The sequence below is a fragment of the Gossypium hirsutum genome, chromosome D10 (assembly GCF_007990345.1).
Source record: "Gossypium hirsutum isolate 1008001.06 chromosome D10, Gossypium_hirsutum_v2.1, whole genome shotgun sequence".
In the NCBI taxonomy this organism is placed as follows: Eukaryota; Viridiplantae; Streptophyta; class Magnoliopsida; order Malvales; family Malvaceae; genus Gossypium; species Gossypium hirsutum.
This window is the reverse complement of record NC_053446.1, coordinates 37,861,553-37,888,284: the sequence shown is the minus strand read 5'-3', so window position 1 is coordinate 37,888,284 and position 26,732 is coordinate 37,861,553. Positions and strand designations below refer to the sequence as shown.

The window sequence follows — 26,732 nt, the reverse complement described above, 5'->3', positions numbered from 1 at the left end:
GGTAAAGAATTTGTCATTTATAGTGATGCAGCATTGAACGGCCTGGGATGTGTTTGATGCAGGAAAGCAAAGTTATAGCTTATGCCTCAAAACAATTGAAGCCACATGAAAAGAATTATCTGACACATGACCTTAAGCTAGCTGCGATTGTTTTTGCATTGATAATTTGGCGTCATTATCTATACGGTGAAAAATGCCATGTGTTTTCAGATCATAAAAGTTTGAAGTACTTGATGACTCAAAAATATTTGAATTTGTAGCAGAGAATATGGTTAGAGCTATTGAAAGACTATGAGCTCGTGATATATTATCATCCAGGTAAAGCAAATGTTGTTGCTGATGCGTTGAGCCAAAAATCATTTTTTGCATTGTGTGCTACGAATGCTCATTTGGATCTATCTGATGATAGTTCAGTTTTGGTAAAGTTGAAAGCGAAACACTTGTTTTTACAACAGATAAGTGATGCACAAAAGATTGATAATGAGATGCTAGCAAAACGAACTCAATGTGAATCAAATCCTGAATCTGAATTTCGAATTGATGATAATGATTGCTTGAGATTTCGAGATCAGATTTGTGTACCGAGAAATCCAGAGTTATTGCAGATGATTTTGAAAGAAGCTCATAATAATCATCTATCTGTTCATCCTGGAAGTACAAAGATGTATCATGATCTGAAGCAACATTACTGGTGGTCTGGAATGAAACGAGACATTTCTGGCTTTGTTTCGAAATGTTTGATCTGTCAACAAGTAAAGGCTAAACATCAGGTTCCATCTGGTTTGCTACAACCGATTTTGATTCCAGAATGGAAATAGGATAGAGTAACGATGGATTTTGTTTCTGGGTTGCCTTTGACTCCGAAAAAGAAAGATGCAATTTAGGTAATAGTAGATCGTTTGACGAAGTTTGCCCATTTTATTCCAATACGATCTGATTATTCACTTGATAAGTTGGCTGAGCTTTATATTTTTGAAATTGTGAGATTGCACGGTGTGCCATTATCTATTGATTTGGACAGAGACCCGAGATTTTCATCACGATTTTGGAAGAAATTGCAAGATGCTTTGGGTACTAAATTGCACTTTAGCACAGTTTTCATCCGTAAACCGATGGTCAGTCCGAACAAATCATTCAAATACTTGAGGATATGTTGAGATGTTGTGTTCTCAAGTTTGAAAGTACGTGGGAACGATCTTATCTTTGATTGAATTCGCTTATAACAATAGCTTTCAATCTAGTATTAAAATGGCACCTTATGAGGCTTTATATGGATGGAAATATCGTACACCATTTTATTGGATGGAGCTCAAAGAAAATAAGATACACGGGATTGATTTGATCAAAGAAACTGAACAAAAAGTAAAAGTTATCCGTGAAAGTTTGAAAGCAGCATCCGACCGTCAGAAATCGTACGCGGATTTGAAACATAAAGATATAGAGTTTCAGATCGGAGACAAAGTGTTCTTAAAAGTTTCACCTTGGAGGAAAGTACTCAGATTTGGTCGTAAAGGCAAATTGAACCCAAGATTCATTGGGTCGTATGAGATTACAGAACGTGTTGGGTCGATTGCCTATAGATTACAGATGCCACCTGAGCTAGAAAATATCCATAATGTATTTCATGTCTCTATGCTTCGTAGATATTGATCTGATCCGTCACATGTGATTAGTCCAACAGGCGTTGAGATTCAGCCTGATTTGACATACGAAGAAGAACTGATCTGTATTTTGGCTCGTGATATAAAAGAATTGAGAAACAAGAAAATTTCTTTGGCTAAAGTATTGTGCCAAAAGCACGGGGTTGAGGAAGCAACTTGGGAATTAGAAGACTCAATGAAAGAATGTTATCCCTACCTATTCACTGGTAAGATTTTTGGGGACGAAAATCCCTAAGGGGGGAGAGTTGTAATAGCCCAATTTTGACCCTAATCAGAACAGTGGTTTGAGACCACACATCCGAGTCCAAAAATACTTTAATAATATTTTTTGTGTCTTTGATATTTGAATTTGATTGTGTGAGAATTTTGTAAATTTATTTGGCCGCTTGTGTGTTTAATTTGATAAAAGTACTAAATTGCATAAAATGTAAAAGTTGTTAGTTAAAGTGTAAAGCACCTATTTGGTAATGGTTTTTTAACTTGAAGTAATTAAAGGGCAATAAGCCCATTTAAAAGATAGTGGACGGTAAGATGGCTAAAAAATCATGCATTATATGTTTTAAATATTATTTTACATATGTCAAGACATAGGATTTCTGATATGTGTTATCGTGTAAGACAACGTCTGGGATGTTGGCATCGACTTGTGTTTAAGTGTAAGACCCTGTCTGGGACAGTGGTATCGATATGTGATTACATGTAAGACCACGTCTGGGACGTTGGCATTGTACAAGTTTCTGACTATCCGCGTATCCTTTTTAATTCCGAATGGTTCAATGGGAAATATGAAATAAAGTCCGTTCAAGGAAATGTATAAAAGTTTCAGGTATGAATTAGTCATTTAATTACAAGGGAATAAGATGAGTTAGTTAATTGAATTGGTAAAAGTTATCAATTTGATTATGTATTACAAGCTAATCATTTATATATTGGAATGTTTTGGGTTGTTGTTATATGTTATAAAACATCTATGCTTTGAGTACAAGTATTCGGCTTGTGCAAGATTTACATTAGAAAAATAATAATAATAATAATAATAATAAAATGGTGATCATTGTTTGAATGCTATGTAATTGATATTCGATTATATTTACTTAATGTTTTTGAGCAAATATTTATATATAAGATTTTGCTTATGACTTACTAAGCTCAAGAAGCTTACTTTGTGTGTATTTTGCTTGTGTTTGTTTTATAGATTTTGAGGTCGTTACGAGCTCGGGGATCGTCAGCATAGTCTATCACACTATCGACATCTTTTGGTATTTTGTTAAATTTCGAATTCGATCGTACGGCATGTATAGACTAGTTTTGGAGTCTAGCTTAATTTGATAGTGTGTGTATTAAAGCCATGCGAAAATGGCTTAAGTATTTTATTTATATTAGGTTTTGGTTGAATTATGGCTTAAGTATGTTTTGTTCATTATAGAATTTTAATTAGACAGTACTTATGGAGCAAAGTATATGTTTGCATATGGTAGTGTCTTATTTATGGGTTCTCGGCATTTAAGTATTTGATGTAGGTATATTTGAAATTTGTGTTAAAATAGCAATGGAAGTTAGGTGATATTGGTTGGGTGGTATATTTATATAAATAAGTGATATGTATGGTATGTTTTGTTTTTGGTAATTAAGTAAGTAAAGGTTAGGTTTATAAGTTGAAATTTGATGTAATGATTTGTAATTATGTTTTGTTCGGTTATTATTTGGGTAGTGGAATAGTTGTAAGTTTGAGTCATGTATAGAAATATAAATTTTGTGATTTTATATATTATTATAACCGAAAATGCCAAGTTCAATTAATTATGATATTGAAATGTGCAAATTTAGAAATGGATGATATGCAAGTTTAAATTTACGTTATTCATAATATTGATTTCTAGGTTCCATAACAGATTACCTTTAAGGTTAAATAAAGAATAATTTTATTTAGGTAAATTATTAAGCATAAAGGTTCATGGAAGATATATCTATTCTTTAATTCTTTTAGTAATATAATATATTATTATGATAATATTTGTGATTTTAATATGGTATAAATTATATTCGGATTTAATACTATATTGGTAATGTTGTATGTGTGTTTAAATAAATGAAATTGAATCAATGGATGTTTTAATGCATGCTAATTATGAGATGATTATATGTTCGAATATTCATTAGTTATTTTGATTTAGTTGTAATGGCAAAGTATGCAACGTTATTATGCTTGAATGGTTCGATATATGTAATTTGAATTAATTATAAAGCATGCGAATTTGGTATATAATGATTTGTTCTTTATGGTCAATAATATTTTTAGGCATTTGAAGACCATGCATTTGAATTTTATACTTGAATGTCTGTTCTGAGTTGTGTGTTGTCCGGTAACGCCTCGTAACCCTAGTTCGGGGACGGATACAGGTTAGGTGTGTTACAGGGGTAAAGGTCATTGACCAGTCGGGTCCATACATACAAACTTGGTAAACCATTCACTCATCAACTAGAAGAAGACTTCCTTAGCCTCTCCTCCCCGGCCTTCAGAATTGGCCTTATACCGCTCGACGCTACTCCGTGAACGGAGGCTTGAGCATTACTCTCAACTTCATTGGAGTCGGCTTGGTTGGATGCCTTTACTATAAGAAAAAATATTTTTTAAACGAGTCAGGAGTTATCACACTATCACAGGTTGTATAATGGCATGTATTTCTAAACTCACACACACTATGTTCAGTCTGAGAATCGACTAAATCGTAGCTCTGATACCAATAAATGTAATACCCCTAACCAGTATCTGTCATCGGAATGGGATAAGGAGCATTACCAGAGTTTACGATTCAAAATTATCAAAAAAAATAAAACATTTAATTCACAACATCATTCATAGTAACACCAATCAATGACATACATATTGTCCCCTATATGTAACAGCCCGATTCTAGGCCTAGTCGGAATAGTGGTTTCGGGACCACAAATCCTATGAGGGAAAATATGGTTATTATTATATTTTTATGGTCTACAATTTCACGGAAAATTTTCGTAAAAATTTCGTTCGAAAATTTCTACGTTTGGGCACTCAATTTAGTCAAAAGGACTAAATTGTAAATAGTGCAAAAGTTGAGTTCTACATCTTAGAGGTGTCTAATTGTTATGAAATTTTAAATTGGAGGTCTTTATGTGGTAATTAGACCATTAGTTAGTTGATGGACAAAAATAGACATAAGAAATGGGTGAAATAGATTTTTTTTAAATGGGGGCATTTTAGTCATTTGGTTATTAAATAGAATTAAATGGGGAAAAGATGGCAAAATATGCTCATCTTCTTCATGGTGAACGAAATCAGCAAGGGGGAAGCCATATTTAGGGTTTTTAAGCTTTCAAGCTCCATAGTAAGTGATTCCAAGCCCCGTTTTTAATGTTCTTCGTATTTTTGGAGTCCCGGTAACTTGGTTTAGCTTATTCTACCATTAATTCGTGTTAGGGTTCATATTTGGAAAATTACCCATAGGTGAAATGTGTTTATTTTGCTGTTTTATGGTGGAATATGAAGCTAGAGATTATGTTAAACAACTTTTGCTAAGCAATTTTAAGCGAAAACGGGTAAATAGACATAATCGGTAAAAATAATTAATATTCAAAAGTATGTGTTGGAGTGGGAATTTGATGTTGCCATAGAAGGGAAAAATGTTCAGCATGTTATAAAACTTAAGAATAAGTGATGAAGTTTAATTTCCGAGCTTGGGGACAAAAGTGTAATTATGCAAAACTTTGGGGGCAAAATTGTAATTTTTCAAAAAGTTGGGTGGTGGATTATTTTAATAAATGTGAATATTAAACGAGTTAAATTTGCTATTATAGATCAAGAAAGACGTGAAGAGTATATCAAACGGGGAAAAGAAAAGATAGTGGAGTAAAGTGCAAAATTACGATATTTTGCACCGAGGTAAGTGAACACGTGACTTAATGTATTATTTTGATATTATTTGATATATGTTGAGATTTATTTGGAATTAAAATAAATGTTTGGCAATATCCTAAAAATGTTGTTAAATCGAGAAAGGTGATAAAGGGTTGCAATATATGGTTTATGGGTTGAACACTCGGAATAAGCCGGAGTATGTTGTATATAAAAGGGGTTGCTGTGTGCTGATTCCCCGATTCATTGGTGGTGCTATGGGCGTGATCCACCATATCTTTGAAATGTGAAAGGGGGTTGCTAAGTGCTGATTCCCCCGAGGGGTTGCTAAGTGCTGATTCCCCGATCATTGGTGATGCTAAGTGCGATATCCACCGTATCTTTGAAATGAAAAAGGGGGTTGCTATGTGCTGATTCCCCGAGGGGTTGCTAAGTGCTGATTCCCCGATTCAGTGGTGGTGCTAAGTGCGGGATCCACCGATAACGGTTAACATTCCGAGTGTTCAACGAAAAAGTGTGGAAGGTGAATATTGCCATATGGTGGAAAATTTTATGGGGTAAATATTGAGTTGAATACTAAATCGACTCATGTATGAGATGGGAGAAAATATCAAAAACGCAAAAGGAACGATTTAATTATAAACTGTGTTGAACAACAGCAATTGGGTAACTTTGAAAAAATCACCATAAATGGTGGAAAATGAATGGGAAGCTGAATAATATATGAAATTGAAGTTGAATGTATCTATTCTCATATGGAAGAAATAGAATAAGCAAAAGAGTTGTATTTTTGGAGATATCTGAATTTTACTGAAACAGGGCTGGATTGATTTCGAGATCCCCTGTTCTAACTTTGGAAAATTACCAAAAATTTTAAAAAAATAATTATGGCATGAAATTTATATCCTTGGAATCCTTATTGAGTCTATTTTTATTATAAACAAGTGAAACCATTTTTCAAATTCTTTACAGAGAGTTAAGTGAATTTTAGTGAGGAAGGGTCAGAACCGTTGGGCAGTGAAACAGGGGAAGGTTTAATGAATAAACTGTACTAATTGGCTGGGTCAAAAATTCTTAAATTTTTATGGTGAAATGATATATGAGTATAATTTCAGGGAAAATTTACGGAACTCAATTTGGAGCCCTATATCTCCAGATAAAAATGAATTAGCGACTATGACGCAGAAAAACAGCTTGCTGGAAATTGCCTAAACAATAAAGTTATTCATGAATAAGTTTATATTTTGGTGTAGTTATGGGAGTAATTACTTATTTATCATGTGTTTACTTACTAAGCTGTATGATATTTTTATCTTGATTATAGTGACTTCCAACAACTCGGAAATTGGAACGAAGTCAGACAATCATCTACACTATCCTTCACATTTGGGGTATTTTACTACTAGTGTTCCGAAATTTTATGGCATGTATAGACGACTTATGTAATGTGGGATCATCATGTAAATATATGTTATGGTTCCCTTTTAAATGTAGTGTTTATTAATAGTTAAACTGTATGTGTGTTTATACAAATGAAATTGGTTGGTATATTGGAATGTATTGTAAATTTGCAGGAGGTTTAAGCAAAAATAAGTAGAAATGCTGTCGAAATTTTTTTAAAAAATTTAGTAATACCTCATACTCTGTTCCGGTAAGGAATACGGGTAAGGGGTGTTACACTATATGAGCCCTCGAGGGCCTAAAAATACATTAGAAATGAGTCGGGACTAAATCAGAAACATATAGAATTTTTACGAAAAGCTTGAAAATTTTCAAACTACAAGGGCCACACGGCCGTGTGGCAATGCCGTGTGACTCGCATGGCTGAGACACACGTTCGTATCTCAGGCCATGTGGGCATTCAAAGTAAGGACACACGGTCGTGTCCCAGCCCATATCCATACCTGTCTAACTCTTTGACTTGGGTCACACGGCCAAACCACACGCTCGTGTGCCAGGCCGTGTACCCTTCTAAATGGCCTCACACGCCCGTGTGCCAACTTGTGTGCTAAACCATGCAACTGACTGACTTGCAACCCTTTGTAAGCTACAGGGGACACACGGTCGTGTCGCATGGCTGTGTGTCACACATGGCTGAGACACACGACTGTGTCTTTGGCCGTGTGGATGAAAAATAGGACATTTCCAAGCCAGTTTCCTCACCCAAGCATGCAGACACCTAAAACCATTTTTCCACGTATAATCAAGCATTCAAAATACACCAAACCAAGAAACAACAAGCTAAACCAATAAGGTATTTGATTATACAACCAATATGCCAAAAAGGCACCTCAATCACAACAACCAACATGTATTATACAATTGCATAATTTAGGCATAAATCAACAAACTTGTAACCAAATTTATTCCAAAACTTACCACTACGTTCACATATCAAAGTCAAATTCAAAATACCAAATTTTCCATTTAACATCAATCATCACTTAACACTAGCACCATTAGCCTTATATGTCAACTACATCCCATATACCAAATGACCATATCCAAGCATATTAAAGAACATCTCATGGTATGCATTTTTAGTTACCATTCCAACTTCCATCATTTAATCACCATAAACACCAAAATATCAACCATTAATAGGCCACATATGCATGCCAACACAACAACTATTTCATCACCCAAAACACCATAATTACAAGCCAACACAAATGGCTATATCATCAAACAAAAACACCTATATATGCCATTATAACCATAACTTAAAAACATCAAAAACTACCGATTTAGCCATGGATATTGTGATAGGTCTTCAAAAAGCTTCCAAGCCGATCGAGCTTCCAACTCACTATAACACATGGAAAATAACACAAAGTAAGTGTGAATGCTTAGTAAGTTCGTATAATATAAAACTTAACTTACCATTTCAGTACATAACATTTAAATTTAGCATGGCATAATCCAACCAAAGCTTGGCCAAAGCCTAAGCATCCACACCAAACATGTTAGCGTGCATAATATAAATCATAGGCACAATAACATGGATAGCCGTTAATCTATACATGTATCATTTGAGTTTGTCACCTATTTCAACTTACATAATTTCCATGTATCACAATATCAAATAAATTCATATATGTACATGTCTTAATTCATATCATTCTCTTACTATTTTCGTTCTGAATAATGCCCATTAAACCGTTTAGAATACCGTTAGATACCCGGGATAGCTCACACAAAGTGTGCTAACATATAATCATAGTACGTCAATTCCTTTATATATATGCTCACACAAGTATGCTCACACGAGCTGTGAAAATGGGCCTGCTCACATGAGCTGTGGTTCGGAACGTAGCTACAAGATGCTGCTCACACAAGCTGTGGAGTATCCACAACACATGTCGGACCTTAGCCATCGGTAGGACATTCAATATCAGCACCCAAAACATGTAAACACTAATGACATGTCATTTGTATCCTACAAATTCCTAAGGTTCAAACGGGGCTAGGTAGTCGACATAACATCGTTGGATATGCAACAATTAATAACATGGCAGTCCACAACACATATATTTTTCAAATAAAAGCATATAAATATTATTTAATTACACGAACTTATCTCAATGAAAAAAATGTAGATACTAAGTCAATTAATCTGAAACTTTATATTTGCCTCGATCTAAAATTGTACGAGGTTTATCTTAATCTAAATGAATAAATTAAATTCAATAATTATTCTATTCAATTCAATCCAAATTCATATTTTAGCAAAATTACATTTTTCCCCATATATATTCATTCATGGAAAAACCCTAACCTTTTAACAATTTTGCAAACTAGTCCCCGAGCTAGCTAGATTAAGCTACAACGACTCCAAAAGCATAAAAATCATTAAAAATGGGATGAAAAATACTCACATGCAAGCAAAATAAGGATGGTTGAATGTTCAAGCTTCCATGGTTTCTTTTCATTCAATTTTCAATGGTGTTTAACAAATTAAAGAAGATGATGCATTATTTCTTTTGTTTTAATTTACTTATTAACTAATTTACTAATTTAACCTTAACATATAACATTTAAACTTTCATAACTAATGTTCATATTTGTCCTCTCAATATAAAAATGATATAATTACCACATAAACCCCTTAACTAATTAATTTCATAGTCATTTGATACCTTTAACTTATAGAACTCAAGCTTTGCACCTTATGCGATTTAGTCCTTTTCATCAAATTAAACATGCAAACGGTAAAATTTCTTAACTAAATTTTTATACGATAATACTAACATGCTGTAAACATTAAAATAATAATAAAATAAATATATTTTTTACGTCAGATTTGTGGTCTCGAAACCATTGTTCCTATTTCACTGAAAACTGGCTATTACATAAATTAACTTACCAACTAATCTCTGGTACTACCCTTTATTAACTAATCTTCTTTCTTTACTTCTGGATTTTGCATTTGGATAAATTAGTGTGTTAGTTGGGCAGCAACCACACATCCTAGTCTCTTTCAAAAGATCAATCACATATTTTTTTTTCTGAGAGACCACAAAACCCTTCTTTGATCAAGCAACTTCCATTCCAATGAAGTATTTTAAAGGACCTAAGTCTTTGACCTCAAACATCAGTACTAGATTCTCTTTGAGACACCTTATTTGAGACACCTTATTTCATCCACATCATCTCCTGTAACAATGATATCATCGACATAAACTATAATAAATGTTATTCTACCTCTTTCTGAGTGTCGGTAGAACATTGTTTGATCAACTTGCCCTTATGAGTAACCTTGTTTTTTAACAACCTGGCTGAATCATTTGAACCAAGCTCAAAGAGACTACTTTAGACCATACAAAGATTTCTTAAGCTTACATACTGGGGTTCCAAATTTTTCTTCAAAACATGGAGGAGGATCCGTGTAAACTTCTTCTTCAAGTTTCCCATTTAGGAAAGCATTCTTCACATCTAGTTGTTGTAAAGATCAATCAAGATTAACCGCAATGGATAAAAGAATTCTAGCAGAATTTAACTTGCTACAGGAGAAAATGTCTCAAGACAGTTTATCCAATATGTTTGAGTGTACCCTTTAGACACCAGCCGAGCTTTGTATCTGCCTAAAGATCCATCCGGTCTGAATGTGGTCGTGAACACTCATTTACAACCCACTGTTTTTTCTACAGGTAATTCCACTTTTTTTCATGTACCTATTTTTCCAAGAGCACGCATCTCCTCTAAAACAATCTCCTTCCATTCAGGAACATGTAAAGCATCTTTCACATTTTTGGGTATTTCTGCAATACCAATACAAGAAACAAAAGCTGAGAATGTCGAAGATAAGGCTTTATAGGACACAAATTTAGACATGGGATATTTGACAACATTTCTAACACATTTTCTTTTAGCAATTAGAATATCTAGATCCGAAAATTCATTAGTCAAATTAAAATTTTTACCGGGACTTTTGACAAGACCCTATAGGTTGAATTATTGGTGATGAATATGGTGGATTCCATTTTATTGATTTTAGTTTCTTCTTAAGTAAACCATCAACGCCTTTGTTTGTTCTCTGTTCTTATTATCAGACTCTACATATTCATACTCCTTTTTAATAACAACATTAACATCATTAATTTCTATGTTGATCATATATTCCCCTTCCCCATTATTAGAATCCCTATGTTATATATTTCTAGTCTTTTCTTGATCAAATATTGAATCTTCCTTACTATAACTCCCTCCCTGAAAATTAGAATCAAAGTAAGATTGTGTTTCAACAAATGTGACATCCATGGTAATAATAATCTTCCTATCAATCGAATCATAACACTTGTAACCCTTTTTTATTAGAAGCATACCCAACAAAGACACATTTTTTTTACTCTAAGATCTAGTTTACCCTAGTTGTAAAGATAAACAAATACACTACACCTAAAAACGTAGAGGGGTAAATCTATGATCAATTTAAAATTAGAAAAGTTATCTTCAAAAAGAATGAAATGAATTTTATAGTTTAGATTTTTACTAGGTATTCTATTAATAAGATATGTAGTCGTTAACAAGGCTTCTCCCCAAAGATAACGTGGTACCTAACCAGTGAACATCAAGGTTCTAGTTAATTCCAAAATATGATGATTTTTTCTTTCTACAACCCTATTTTGTTGTGGTGTAATAGTACAAGAGCTTTGGTGGACTATTCCATGTTTGGTTAGGGATTATAGCTTTAGTGTGATTGGGAATTTTGTTAGCATGGTATTCAAAAATGTTTTTGTTTATGGTATTTAGAAAATCTAATCAATTTTTGAAAATAATGTTAAAAAAGGCTTTCAATTTTGAAATAAGATCTGATTTGTAAAAGGGTCAAAATTCTATGTGTTTATGAAGCAGTTTTCCCAAAACTTTAAAAATACCCTATTTTCCCCTCCATCTTTCCAAACTCACGACAGATTTTTCCTCATCCACTTGTTTTGTTGTCCCTTGTTCTCTCAATCTTCCATCACTCAATTCTGATTTCCAAAACTATATTCCTTTGATTTCTATCAACACCCAAGCCATACACCTCCATAGAATTCCAAGAAACACACTAAAAATACCATAGATTTCTCCATTGTCAAGTTTGTTGGTTTTCTAGATTTTTGAAAAAAGCTTCAGTTTTCTTCCATCAAAGGTAATCGTTCATCTTTCCATTAGTTTCTAATGTTATTTAGTCTTTAAATAAAGTTTTTAGCCATTGAATTGCATGTTTTAAATAAAAGCCAAAAATTAGATCGTTAATGGTGGATTTCAAGATTTTGAGTAAAGATGTGGTTTCAAAGTGTTTTCCAATTAGCTTGATTTTGACCCTAATCGGACAAAGTGGTTTAGGGACCAAAAATTCGAGTTAGAAAAATATTTTAAAATTATTTTTAGTATTTACAGTATGTGAATTTCAGTGTGTGAAAATTTCGTATGAAAATTTGATCATTTAAGTACTCAATTTGATAAAAATGGCTTAATCGTGTAAAATAAAAACTTAGGGATCTAATTTAAAAGCATCTATTTGTTGATGTCTTATTAATTAGGAGGCTTAAAAGTGCAATAAACCCACTATATAGATGGACAAGACTAACCTTAATGCTTAAATATATATTATTTAGTAAATAAGATTAGTAAGGTAAATAGCTTATTATTACATTATATGTAATTAAAAATACATGAAATTTAAACTAGCTATCATCTTCTTCCATGGTTGAATCTTAACAAAAGAAAAGAAAGAAAAACCAAGTTAGGTTTCGGCACAAAACAAACTTGATTAAGGTATGATTTTGTTTCAGTTTTTGATATTTTTTACGTTTTTGAGATCGTTGCTTTGTGTACTACAAGACCCATGCTTTAATTTTTGAATTTGATGTTGATTTTGTGATATTCCATTGATGAATGTTTGATCTTTGTAATAGTTGATGATGAAATATGGAAGATATGTGGAAGATTAACATGTTTTGTCTTAGAGTTTTTGGTGAAATTGAGTAATTAGGGCTAAACTGTAAAATTAAATTTTTGAGGGATTAAAATGTGAAATAAATGAAATGTGTGGACTTGTATGAGCATTAGGGATATTTGACCCTTGTATAATGTGGGGAATTTTTGTGTATTTTTTGTTTTGTGCAATTTCATACTTTTGATTCGATGTAATAATAATTGTGTTTTGTATTTTGTGTATTTTGTGTTTTGTGTACTTTGCCATGTGTGTGGCCGGCCAAGGGGGGTCTCTTTGGCTGATGGAATTTGCTATTTTTAGCAGCCACAATCAGCTATAAAAGCCACTCCTTGCTGATCATTCAACTCATCCCTCACACTCTCATTTTCTCTTCTCCTCTCTCACTTTCTCTCAACTTTTCCTTCCCATTTTCCCTTTTGTTCAAGTGCCGATTTCTTCTCCTGGGAAAGAGGTCCTCATCAGCCATTGTTGAGTAGCAATTAAAGTGTTCATAAGCCACCTTGATAGCCGAGGACAACGGAGAACGAAGAACGGAGAAACACTGGATTTGCTTCTTGTTCCCTATCTCTTTAAATTTCGTTGTTGTTTTAACAAACATGTTAATGAATATTTATGCTATTGAAATGGTTATTTTAATCAATCTAGCTTGAATTTAATCCGTGTTGGGTTGATTATATTTTGCTTGCTTGAATTATTGAAATTGTGTTTGTGCTGTTATAGGCCTCGGTAAGATGCTTGATTAAGTAAAATCATGCCTAAGTTATTCTTGCAATATTAATTGTTAGATAACTAATGAATTAATTATTAAATTGTATTGAAATTGTAATTAATCGACACAATACTTAATCAATGCATGTTTATTCTTCTAAGGTAGCTGAAGTTAATTTAGCATTGTGTTTGGCGATACATATGCCTTGCATAACTTGCAAGATTATTGTGATTAAACTGTTTTAAGGTAGAAATACTCTGTTACCTCACTTGATCTTTTATATGCTTGTGAAGATTGATTAATCGCTTGGATTGACATTGAAAAATGTTCAAGAGATTGATTAATTTAATAAGTATGTATGAGCAGTAGTTAACAAATTACCAAGTTATCGTGAATTTGTTCATAGCAGTATAAACATAAGTTTAATAATTCTAAGTTAAAGGAATGTAATTAATCTAACACAATTATATCCTTGATTAAACCTTATTTGAAATCGTGCATTAAAACCTTTTTATTTTTAATTTTTTTTACTTAATTTTTAACCCTTAGTTTTTAATTATCTTTAAACCAAAATATTTTCCATCACCAAAGTGTTTTAACATTAATTTCATAAATATTCTTTTTTACAGTCCCTATGGGTACGATAACTCAACATTTACCTGTCACTTTATTACTTGTTATGATTGTGTATATTTGCAGATTTTCGTTGTTCCAACAATTAATCTAAAGATACTCATAACGAATAATAATAATAATTGATAGGACAAGTATAAATTACATGTTTAACTTCAAATTTTCTGAAATGTGAAAAATAAACCTCTTTATTTTCTTTTCAAATTTACAATCATAAAATAATACATTTTCTATAAACAACAATTCTAAATTTCACTAGTCAGCAAATTCAAGAAGTTTCTCTTAATCTCTAATCCTCACCATGAGACTAAAAAGATAAACAAGCAAGGATGATTTATTTAGAATTCAGACAACAGGTTGCTCTCCTTCCAGCTCTGATATAACAACTAGTAAATCTATCATTTCTAGGGACAGAGGTTGTGACTTGGGAGTTGGGTTAATAACCTGCAGAGTGTAACCAACAATAGAAAAAGATATTACTAACTATGAAACCTAAATATCTTAAAGCATGCTTTTTAAACGGTCATTAATGGAACATACAGTTTTGTTGTTTTTGATATATCCTATTGCAACTTCTCCTCGCAAAAATGCCCTTTCGGATAGCTCTGAGAACGACAGCTTCTCCCCTTCTTTCATGTATAGGTTTATATCCTGTCAAGACACAGGTAAGCAGCAATCCAAAACTTATTCTTCGTATGATAAACAAAAGCTTTGGCTGCAATATTATTTCTATTAATATCTCTCATTAAGTCATTAATCTTCTTGGCCCAGTTTGAGAAGAATCCAACGCGGCAATCTGACTGCTCTAGTTCCTCTTCATGAAATGTTGAATTACCTAAAGTTGATCTTACGGAGGTTGTAATCTAGGGATAGAAAAAAGGGTTACTAAATCCACTGAATGCCGTCTCTTAAAGGTACCTACATGAACCGATTGCACTAAACCCTGAGTTACTGAACGACCTATATTTTATTCCACACTCGCATAACATATTGAGATGAAATGCTTGGTTTTACGCTATAACAAAACAGATTTTTTTTTATAGAAATTGACCATGGCTAACCTCAAACACCAAGTTATCCCCTTCATTTTCGGTAAGTTCAAGCATGAAATAAATAAATCAGAGAGATTGTCTTTACCTTTACATATATTTCATCACCTTCAGCATTTAAAATGTCTTTCCACACCTCATTCAGCTCACTGTGTTCAGCAACTGTCATGCACAACACAACATACAGTTATTTCTTAAGATAACATATGCCAATAGTATAAATATAACTATTGGCAGTTATAACTTTCAAGACCTTGAGCTGTTACAAGACTCATCACTTCCTCAGCCGCAATATAAGTCACGGATGGCTTGATTCTTGTAATCTGCAGAGTTTTACGGATATATTAAATATGTGAAAAAAACCTTAGAGAATCAAAGACCACAAAGTAAGCAATTCTCAAAGTCAATAAAAGGATTACTTGTTTGCCAAATTTTGAGTCACTAATCTCTGCAACTAGATTTTGCACCTGCAGAAAAATTGATTCTCTTAATACTTGATTTTCAAATTATAATTCCAAGGAAATGCTTTAATATCGTTTTTCGCTAATGAGGTTACCAAAGATACTATTAAACTAAACTCACCGTCACTCTGAGTTTGTTGCAAATATTTTCAGCAAGAAGAAGAGAGTATGCCGATCGTTTGTCAGCCCTTGACGGATCTGAGAAGGAAAGAGTTAGCTGAAGGATTAAAATTTACCAACAGAAACATTCTCTATCAATTATCAATACCTCCAAGAAGCCATTCTTTATTGGAAATCACAACTACAGATAAAGGAATTTGATTCACTTTCTTGATAAAATTTTGTATGTTCATTATGGTTTCCTCCAAGGTATCATAGTTCATGGAGTTTCTAATCTGCAATGCATGAAAATAAAGTGACAGATTAGAAGGAAATGATAGAAGGCTTAGCATTACGTCATTCCGAGTACAAATAAAAGTACCGAGTAGTTCCACAAGATCAATGGAACAAGACCGTACCCTATGGATAACCTGGACATTTTTTAGCTTTCTTTGACCAGAAATGTAGCTTGCCTTCTTCCTTTCTTCTAATGGGACATCTGATAAGATTTCCTGTAAAGCACAGATAGCACATGAATAGTCTGAAATTAACAAATGCATATGTATTAAAGATGTTTTTCATCAAGAAGTAACATGATCGATTGGGGCTAAAAACAGCATCCGATCCAACAGGATATGAGGGAAGGGTTATGATTAAAATACTAGACTTAATAAGAATCCAAAAAGAAAATTAAAAGCATACCAACACACTTCCACGGCCGAGATAATTATCATACTCTTCAATCATTTGTACAACGTCTGGGCGCCATCCGAGCATAAGTATGTATTCTTTGGGGCCTAGACTCCTATCCGATGCCTGCTTTGAAACCAAGAGAATATACAAGGGGACTTCCAGAACATTCAACAGATGTGGTCACTTAAAACACTATCCCTTTGGAAAGCTTACCTTTGACCCCAGCTTGTTGGCTCGTTTCACAACATTCAGAAGCCGTTCTTGTCTCAATTCTAAAGCAGGAGTCGGAGTATCACTGTTGTTTTTGAGAACATTTGGACTTTGTAGTGTGTTGGTTTGATTTCCTACATCTGACAATGCAAGTTGGTGTTTTGTTGTCCTATGAATAGGTGCAATTAACAATACCTACATGGATAAAAGAGAAATATGTCAGGAAGTATACATGATATGATCAGAGAAGGAATGCATGGACTAGAAATTTCAGTTTAGTAGTTCATTTCAAGCAAAATCATTTTCAGTAGTTGTATCACCATGAAACTATCACGGTTGCATACACAGAGATAAAAGGACAACAATTTTAAATAGTTACAGTGTAGAAGACTTCAACGATCTATTATTGGTACATTATATTTCTATTAAAATGGAACTTACATTTCAGTCCATGAAAATACTAACAAATTTTGGATCTTAACATTGAAATGTCAAAAAATATGAATGTAAAAGTTCAAAAACTCATATTGTCTACGTACTTTGTCAGTTTGCTGAAGAATTTCATCATCCGCAGGATGGAAGTATATCTTACCACTCCGATAAAGACCGCAAACAATTACCTGAAAAGAAATCAATATAAGAAAACAGCATGGATGTTATTCTTCGCACTGATAAGCACTAAGCTTTAGCAAAAAAGCATTACCTCTTGAAAACCACGTCTTATTTGTTGATATGTCAACCCTGTTAATCTAGGAAAATGGCAAAGATTGAATACATTTTCTGCAATAACATGATCCTAATTAATGTTGGAGCAGAAAACTACAACATAATGGTATGAACAAGAACTGAAATTTGAAAAATAATTTTGTACTCCCAATAAATGGACCTTAGAGTTTCTTTAACGCAACAGAGAATACTCGGTTAAGTTCTGTAGCCAAGCTAAATAGTGCTATTAAACAAGAAAGAAACTAGGAATGGTTTTGCAGACCAAAGAAGGAAAACTACCCCCTTCTTTAACCATTATTTGGGTTCACGACCATCCCAAATTTACCAAGAGTGAATATGTCTAACTGCTGATGTCTGTGCTCTTGACAAAGAAAATGTGGCTATCAACAAGGAATCTTAATCTTTAAAGCTTTCAGATATCAGGATAATAAAAACTATTAGCGAGAATCATACTGTACTTTGATAATTAAGCAAGTGTCTGTAGATCTTTATGAGCCCCTTTTGCCGAGAACATTGAACAAATAATTTAGAAGCTACATTTTCTACAGGCTCTACTTTCAATTCAGAGATTGACTTCAAGAGCTCACAAGTGTTGGAGTTTGAAACCTGCATCAGAAAATGCCGAAATTGAACTCAATTTTCTTGGTAGTACAATATTGAGCCTATGGTTATGCAAATGCATATACCTCAACAACAGTAGGGACAGAATTCATCTTGGGAATAGGTTGAAGCGCTAGGACAGAGAGAAATGCATCAGTATCAACTTCATACCTAATCAGTTAACGAACTGCTGTCACTAAACTCCCCTAAAGAAAATTTGTCTGTATTATGGACTAATTAAAAAATGAACATGCAAAGAACTGGATAGAAAAGAGCTCAGGATAGTCTAATAGCTGCTGTAGCTATTATCTTTACTCCATTCTTCAATGCAATATACAACAAAATTTCTGGCTTTCTTCATAGTTTTCCAAACCCTCAAGTCTAAGTTTAAGGGTCAATTATTGCACTGTTAAGTTTGATTTTCAAACTACTAATTATCTAGAAATATAAAACAGCTAAACTTTGCATCATAGGAGTGAGCAGGCCAGCATGAGCTCTATTATGCAAAGCAGCCATAGGCCGTGGCTTGCATAGGATGGAGGTCCCTGACTCGAAAAGGTTCAAGGAAACCAGGTTAGCTAAGGATATTCTAAATGATACAATGTAGCACCCAAAAAAGTAGAAAAATGAAACTAATATTACAAATTATTTTACACAACCTGCAGAAGAGAAAGTAAAAATAAAAGCAGTTAAAAATAATTTAATATATAGCTGACAGAAGTCTTACTGATCTCCTTTTGTGGGCAGTACAATAATGGCCCGTGCCTTATCGGCTGCTGCTCTTTCAAATGATTTTGTCAAACTAAGGCTACAACTACAAAAGTAGAAACAATGTTGAGGAAGCTTAATGATAATAGATAATTCTAACTCAACCAATTAGAATTTGTGTCTGTTTCATGAACACCAATATGGATCAGAAGCTTTTCTTGTGCACTACCATGTACTGAGTTGTACAGAATAAATTTAGATTAAGATATATAGAAGAAACAACAATGACAAAAAGGAAGCCCCCCTCCCCCCCCCCTCCCACCGGGCGTAAAATGGTCAATTATTTTATCTCACATTGTGCTCTTTCGGGATAATATCTTTAGTTAGATCAATAGGACAAGGTCCTCTACTAAAGTGCATCACCAACAAAGGACGCCCTATCATTAACACGATTTCTAATTTAAAACGATACTGATGAATATTTTGAAATGTTTTACACTGGTTATTGACTATGGAAGGGAAACATAGTTGGTGTTTACCCAGGCCTGAAAATAACTATGAAAGGGAAACGTAGTTGGAAATTGTAAATTAAGGGAAGGAAAGACATTTTTCTTGTACCTCTTTGTAAGGATATCAATATGGTTAAAATCCTTGGCAATGTTGTCAGCCAGCTTGTCAACTTGCTTCCTTGGAAGATCTGACATAAGAAGAATTCTTTGCTTCCTATTAAAGCAAAATGCATGTCAAAGCAAATAACTACTCATAAAAAAAATAATAAATAAAGAAATAAAAAAATTCGAAAATGGCGGTGTAATAGCTTACCTGGCTGTAGCAGTACCTAAGCGCACAGCAAATTCATGATATTTATTTATCTGCTTTAGTATGAAAGCTAGACGACCATTTATACCACAAATGATTATATGATCTGTTTCCAGAACTTGTACTTGTGCACCTTCCCTGAGTTTTTGCATGTTGTTCTGCCAACCAATATCAAAATGTTAAGGGCATTTATGGTAGCTTGAGTAAATAATAAGGATCTTTGTAAAACTGAAAAAGGTAAAATGTGCTCTAGATTGCCATGCGTACTCTGAATTGCTCTGTCATTGTGCTTAACAACCGAGAATAAAATAATATGCCCCATATAGAAAGAATGAAGCCAATAACACGTTCAATACGCGTTCTTTGCAGTAGTTCAACATACAAATATGTTTTTCAGATGATAAAGTTCTAAATTTCAATTTTATAACCATGCAAGGAATATGAATGTGATCATATCTTAAAGAAAAAAAATGACTAGGTTCATAACACATCACGCACTCTTAAATGGGTAGATGATGAACACAAGCATGCCCATGCTTCCCACAAGCAATCCTTGAGTGATTGTGTATTTCCCCTGCATTATTCAAAGCATTCATAAAAGTGCAACATATGAGGTATCATAAACAAATAAACATCGAAGATAAAAAGAATGGAAGACATGATAATGATAAAGGAATTCTTTGCTATGTAAAGCCAAATAAGATCACATGTTTATCATATTGCTTCTCTCATTTCTCTTTAGCTGTGATCATATTATAAATTTCAGTGAAGAGACACTGAAAGGGGACAATTGTAAATTTTTGAAGAAATATAATCAAGGCATAAAAGATTTTGCAACAAAAGTTAAACATAAAAAAGCTTCACTACGTTAACATATCATTTACCATAAACTTTCCACAATCATCTATAAATTAATATTCAAATACATTACCTAAAGTTGAAGAACAGGAAACCACCAATAACAACAAATGAGCAGCATGCTACAAGGAGAACCACAAGAAACCTACAAACGTTAGAAACAAGAGAATAAATCCATTCTTAACACAAATTCTGAACTATAAAGTCCATACACACTCAAGAAGGGAACGGAAGTTATATATATTGAAGATAACAGAGGCAACATTAACAACTTTTAACCTGCGACATTTTTATTCAGCAAAAGTAAGTTGATTGTGATCATACATAATTTACATCTTTTGGGATCTACCAAGAATTTAAACTAATTAGCAATATATTAAACAAAAGTCATATACAAGGTCTCCTGTGAAGCTCTACATGAGATTTTCTAGTTTCATCCTAGAACATCTTTTCCAAGATTTATTTCAATTACTTTGGCACTAACCAAAAACCTACTGTCAATAGGTGGAAAGGCCTAACTTGAATACAAGACCAGAGGGAAAAACCGCTTAACCCCACATGAGGTAACAAACATGAATAACAGAATAAATTTGAGCTTTGATGTTAAGCATCCAATCTAATATGTAGTAGAAGAGGCCAAACGTGAATATGTATATCAAATAAAAAAAAACCTAAGACACACTGAAGTAAGATAAAATCACCTAACAGTCCACAAGCCTCTTTTGGCTAGTAAAGATACACAATTTAGAATCAATATTGCCTTCTTAACGTGCTTAATTCATTACCATTCAGTTAATATTAGTTTCTTAGTAAATTTATTACATAAAAGCAAACATCAGAATAAAAGCTTAAATTGATAGGTTGAGGTAAACTGACATTATGTCTCTTTACACTTCCCTTCGCTTGCAAGCCCAGAGTTCTGGAAATGGAAGTGGTCCAAGACGCCCTATACTTACCATTTAATAATATTAAGGCTAACATAACAAGGGTTGCCCAGGACATTAAGTTAACCTTGTTTTAATTCCATGATACCAGTAGGCCTAAAAGCTTACACTAAGAAATGGTGGCCAAACTAGCATTGTATCTCAAAAACATTTTTGATCCCTGCCAACGTTGCATGTTACCAATTTACTCTGAAAATAAGTTCATGCTTATTAAAAGAGATCACTAATCAATCTTCGTAAAGCAGGTCCAAAGGAGCATCCATTTTTCTCCATAGGATGGTAACCTTCACTTACGTGGCAACATTTTTCTCCATTTGAATGTTGAATAAATACAGTAGCCGCGCAAAGTTCCATCTAATATCCTGAATCGAAGGCAAGGACAAGTCCAGGTTAAGAGGCGTTGGTTTATTCAAGGAACTAGATATGCAGGCAAGAGGTAAGCTTCTAGCTGCCAAAATCTGAAGTAGATGTGGAAATAAGTCATGGATCATCTTCACTAATCTGTTGGGGAAATCTAATTGCATTAGACTTAGTAAGAAAAATGACGACACAGTTCCAGTGGTCAGTTTAGCTCGATGACCCTGCAGCTGCAAGGATGACGTCAAGAAAATTAGGACATTAAAATCTGTAGCTTATAATCACCAACCTTATGGTTGTATCATTCAAAGAAAAGAAAAAGAATGACCACGCAGCAAGTTGCTAGAAGACAAACTAATAATAATGTAGAAACAACATCCTGTAGCAAAATAGATGTGCGATAATAAAGATGGAAAATCAGAAATACTAACGGATACTAGAGCAAGCTTCCACTACAGTGACAGCAGCCAAATGGTCCAGTAAATGGCAAGATTGCCTTATTTTAAGCAGTCCAGAATATTGTAACAAATCTTCTTATGAAGAATGAAGGGCTTATATGGAAAACATATCTCCTTTTGTTTGGTTTTCTCTCATTTATATCCTCAACCCAACAATAGGTTATTCAGATTTATTTTGTCCTTTTCATTCTACTGTATGTTATAAATCCATTTGGTTCATATCCAAGATGGCACTTAATCGGGTTTCATTGTGCATTGTGAAGAGGAAGAGGTTCATATCCTGATCAATCTCAACTAAGTTGCTTCATACTCAACTAGCTCCCTTGATCAGATTTTTCTTCTTTCTTTCTCCAATTTTGTTTACTAAAGAGGAAGATCGGTTTTTTTTTTTTTTCGGGGGGGATGGAAGAGGAAGACAATATTGAAATCAAAGCAGACTCATGTTATGGTAGCATACTATGTTACTCCATGCTTCATTTTTCTTGAAGTAACCATATTTGACACTAATGTCTTACACATATCTAAACACAGGTATAGGAATATGACACTCCAAGGACCCTCCAAATGCAAGGAAACCTTTGAAAAATTGAACAAACCTGTGTTAGATACATACTCAATCCAACACTAACCAAATCCAAATAACATAGGTAGCATATACTGGTGGAGCACCTATTATCTTCATTTGATCTTAAAGCAATTTTTGTTCTGCTGCAGCATTCCGATTTTTATGTAAAACCTATAATCCTTTGGTCCCTGTGATTTTATCCTATCTAGAGAACAAATTTCTCTAATGCTTCCTGCTCTCTTACCTGGTCTTGCTTCTGCCGCTTCAAATTCACCCTTCACTGTTCCTGCTCCTCAATAAGTTCATCTACTGTCAGTTTTACAGCATTCCTATTGCTTCACCAATGTCTATGAGAGACTTTCCTTTCCAACCGCAACCAACTACAAATTTCCCAAATCCTTCCACTAATTGCTACTTGACTCTTTACCACTATATTTAGGCTGCAAAAATTTCCTCACATCCTGGACGGTGCCACTGTAGTATGAAGCTTACATAAAGAATCAAATTTATTTCAGCAGAGTAAGCAGATTAAACTGAATTTTTTATGCTATACCTCAGTCCAACAACTTTCATCTACAAAACAATATAAGATGCAATATGAAAAGAAAATCAGTGAGCAACCTGATAACGCAATCCCTACTGACAGTTTAAGATCTGTTCTATTACTCTATCATAATGATACTGATTGATGTGAGTGAAACTATATCAGTCATATTACAGACACTAACATGCACACAAAAGATTAGGCAGCATGAGTATTAAGAATGACTGAATCCAGCTCCCCTGGAAAATAAAGAAAGACGAAAAAAAAAACAGCATATGCATACAACACTCATAGTAACAATTAACGTAGAAGAAATGAGTGGAAAGGGAAAGATATACCATAACTCCAGGTCCTTTAAAAAATCATTGAATAACATATATATTTATAACATCAAGAAAGAAAATCCACGTTAACACTTTTGGAATCCAGGATATAAGGCTGACCTGAGAACTATTCTGTAGATCAATCCTAAAGAATTTGACATTTGAATTATTTGAAACACACTCCAACTTATCTGTTGCTTTTTGACTAGAAGGTTTCCATTTTCCTGGAGAAGGGAAGCTATCACATTTCTTTTGAAACATGAAAATATATTGATTTTTTTAAAGAAAACAAAAAGAAGAGAAGAGACTCTAACATGCTATGAAAAGAGATGAACAGGAGGGGACTCAAAAGGAATTCGAAGTGTAACAATGGTCTCGTAAAACACCAACTAGCATATTTCTTCTTCATAACCTACTGTTTTTCTGTAGCTGTTCCCAAGCCAACATGGATAACAATTGCTCATATCATAAGTTGAACCAGGCACAAAGTTAACAAGTTGATTTACCTTCATATTGTTGAGGCCAAAATAGATTGACCCATTTAACATTCTTATCAAACAAGTTTGGATTAGCTTGCACAACTACAAAATAACTAAAATGAGTAATCATGTTATGCGGACTCAATTAATCTAACTATCCCAAATTCCAAATTTACCTATTTACCTATGTGACAGAAATTTAACAGATTGATTAAAACAGTAACATCAAAAGATAAAGATTAATTATGTGTTGATAAACTGAACATAGGTATCGGTTTGACAAACTCTTAAGGCAGATGTAGGACTCACCTCCTTTGTGTATACAGTTAGGTGCATTGTTAGGTGAAGAATTGTTCCACCAATAGCTGCATGGCATTGATTTCTGGAGAAGTATCATATTGTTTGAGCCTCTTGTGCCTTGTGTTCTAAAACAAAATTCAAGAACATCATATGCTTAATCCAAACATCTTTTTTATTTTAGTCATGCAGCTGAGCTCTCCTACAATGAACTACATTAAATGAAAATGAGAAGGCAACCCTTCAAGGCAAATGTTCTGTTTGAAACCACAAACCATTCTTTGGAAATAAATAATTATCTGATTGATCCGACAAAAAGACAAGTGAAGAAAATGAAATGAAAAAGCTTTCTTTTTTTTCCCTTGACCAAACAGTTTAAACTCAAATCACTAATTACAGAAGTGGCATGGATACCATAGATGCTTCAAGAACAAATCAGCATTGTAAGGATGTTTCGCATCAACAGTTCTGAGAAAGTGCAACAGTCAAAATATTGATGCTTTTTAATCCCAGTGCTGTAACAACACCTTTTTAGTACAGGTTTCAACTTCTTGAAATTAATTCCACAACCGCATTCAGAACCCCACTAAATAAGCTCCCTCTGATTTATAAATAGTCGAAAAGAAGAAATGACAGATCAGGAAGCATTCACTACTCAGATTAAGAAATAAAAATCCCTGCTCACTAGTCACCCCTCTCTTCAGCTAGTTGATTAACTATTATATGTAATACTGTAGCCATGATAGTACATAAAATGTCAATGCTTAGGGGATTTAGCACAAAACACCCCAAGAACAAAACATAAATAATCATACAAAGAAGTTGACTTTAATCTTTGAGACCATCAACATAAAGATTTAGAGAAAAATGAATGTTTTAAACTCGTAGGATCACCAATGGATTACTACCAGAACTCCAATCACATCAGAAGCTTAAGTTCATTAATTCATGTTCAAAAAGAAAAAAAGAAAAAGAAAGATTCTTGAACATGGAAAAGTACCTTGTTGAAGAAGAAGATGTTTGAGTCAGCCTGGAAATTCTTGGGGGCAAGAAACATGGCTGAGGACTCTGTAAATGAAAAAGGGTCATCTTTTCTTTTCTCTCTTGGTGATGGAAGGAAAACAAAAAAACCTTAAAAAATGAAAGGACTTTTGAAATGGGTTTGAAGAAAAAGAGAGAAAACGAGAGTTAGATGCATTTGGGTACTGTGCGTGTGGAAGGTAAGGAAATAAAGGTAAGAGTAGTAACCGGAAGAGCTAACACTGGTTGGGACATGAGACATGGGACCTGGAAGGGAAGCAAAGTCTGAGATTGAAAATAGAAAGAAAACATGGGAGCGACCATTTAAAAATGGCATCCAAACTTTTAGCTTTTTTTTTTTTTTTGGGTAGTGAAGGAAGTTAAATACTTTAGCAGGTACATCATAAATCCTTGATCCAAAAGGAACATTTCTTTTTAATGCTCTCATAAAATCGGAAGCCATATTCGCTCTGCCTTGAATAAAGATTACCTTTACATGCTAATCTCTTGCTAACAGTTCTCTAACGATTTGTGCTAGATTCTTTTTTATCTTCTCTGTCTAATCATTAAAGATATTAATCGCAATCAAACAATCACTTCCCACCAATAATTGTTTTATGTCTCTTTTCCTAGTTATATCCAATCTCTCTATAATTGTTCATAATTCTGCATCAAGTACAAAACAATTATCTATATTTGGACTGTAACCAATTGCAATTTGTATTGTAGTATATATATAATTATAATTTATAAAATCTATAGGAATATATAAATAATGACATCAAAAGATTGATTGTTTTGTTTTTAAAATAGATGTCTTTGACATCCAACTATACAACTAAATGACTTTTTTTGAATGGCAGTTCCAAAAAAAATATTTCTACATTAAAAAAGCGTATTCAAAAAAATGTTTGGAAAAAGAAAGGATATTGGGCGGCCTTTAAAGCTTTTTCATTAGCCAAATCTCTTACTACGGGGAATTCAAAAAGTTTTTTTTATGCCAAATAAATCATTTTCAAGCTTCACTATCCACTCGAAGGAAAATAAAAAACACCATTGTTGAGCTTAAAAGCATTTGGTCATTATAAAGTAACAAGATAAGTTAAGTTAGTTCCATGTAAACTTTATAGATTTATGATTGTGAGAGTTTGATTTAGTTAGTCCATGTATCAATTTGTTCATT

At 33.5% G+C, this 26,732-nt stretch overlaps 1 protein-coding gene across 5 annotated transcripts; it reads right to left on the bottom strand.

Annotated features, from left to right (window-relative positions):
• Positions 1 to 14,511: 14,511 nt before the first annotated feature.
• Positions 14,512 to 26,060, bottom strand: LOC107915026 (putative ion channel POLLUX-like 2). 5 transcript variants are annotated; one of them, XM_016844119.2, is made up of 23 exons: positions 25,530 to 26,060; positions 24,542 to 24,657; positions 23,874 to 23,977; positions 21,801 to 22,093; positions 20,636 to 20,707; positions 20,203 to 20,278; positions 19,708 to 19,862; positions 19,504 to 19,608; positions 18,905 to 18,991; positions 18,264 to 18,348; positions 18,036 to 18,183; positions 17,555 to 17,631; positions 17,391 to 17,471; positions 16,855 to 17,046; positions 16,651 to 16,764; positions 16,368 to 16,460; positions 16,118 to 16,244; positions 15,971 to 16,047; positions 15,808 to 15,855; positions 15,642 to 15,711; positions 15,477 to 15,550; positions 14,880 to 14,990; positions 14,512 to 14,783 (listed from the first exon to the last, which is right to left on the bottom strand). In XM_016844119.2, exons 1-23 carry the CDS (start codon positions 25,616 to 25,618, stop codon positions 14,685 to 14,687), a joined length of 2,493 nt encoding a protein of 830 aa, XP_016699608.1. In that variant the 5' UTR covers positions 25,619 to 26,060; the 3' UTR covers positions 14,512 to 14,684. The 5 variants fall into 5 exon arrangements, 4 of the variants coding, with proteins under 4 accessions (XP_016699608.1, XP_040958397.1, XP_016699609.1 ...); XM_041102463.1 differs by lacking the exon at positions 21,801 to 22,093 and having other exon boundaries at positions 25,530 to 25,678; XM_016844120.2 differs by lacking the exon at positions 23,874 to 23,977 and having other exon boundaries at positions 25,530 to 25,669.
• Positions 26,061 to 26,732: the final 672 nt, after the last annotated feature.

What these genes read in the sequence shown, in the direction of transcription:
- LOC107915026 (XM_016844119.2), bottom strand. Translation starts at nt 25,618, where the DNA reads ATGACCCTTTTTCATTTACAGAGTCCTCAGCCATGTTTCTTGCCCCCA. An exon ending in TAACTGTATACACAAAGGAG is followed by an intron (nt 23,978 to 24,541) that starts GTGAGTCCTACA and finishes TCCCTTCTCCAG; the next exon opens with GAAAATGGAAACCTTCTAGT. An exon ending in TTCTTCAGCAAACTGACAAA is followed by an intron (nt 17,047 to 17,390) that starts GTACGTAGACAA and finishes TTATCCATGTAG; the next exon opens with GTATTGTTAATTGCACCTAT.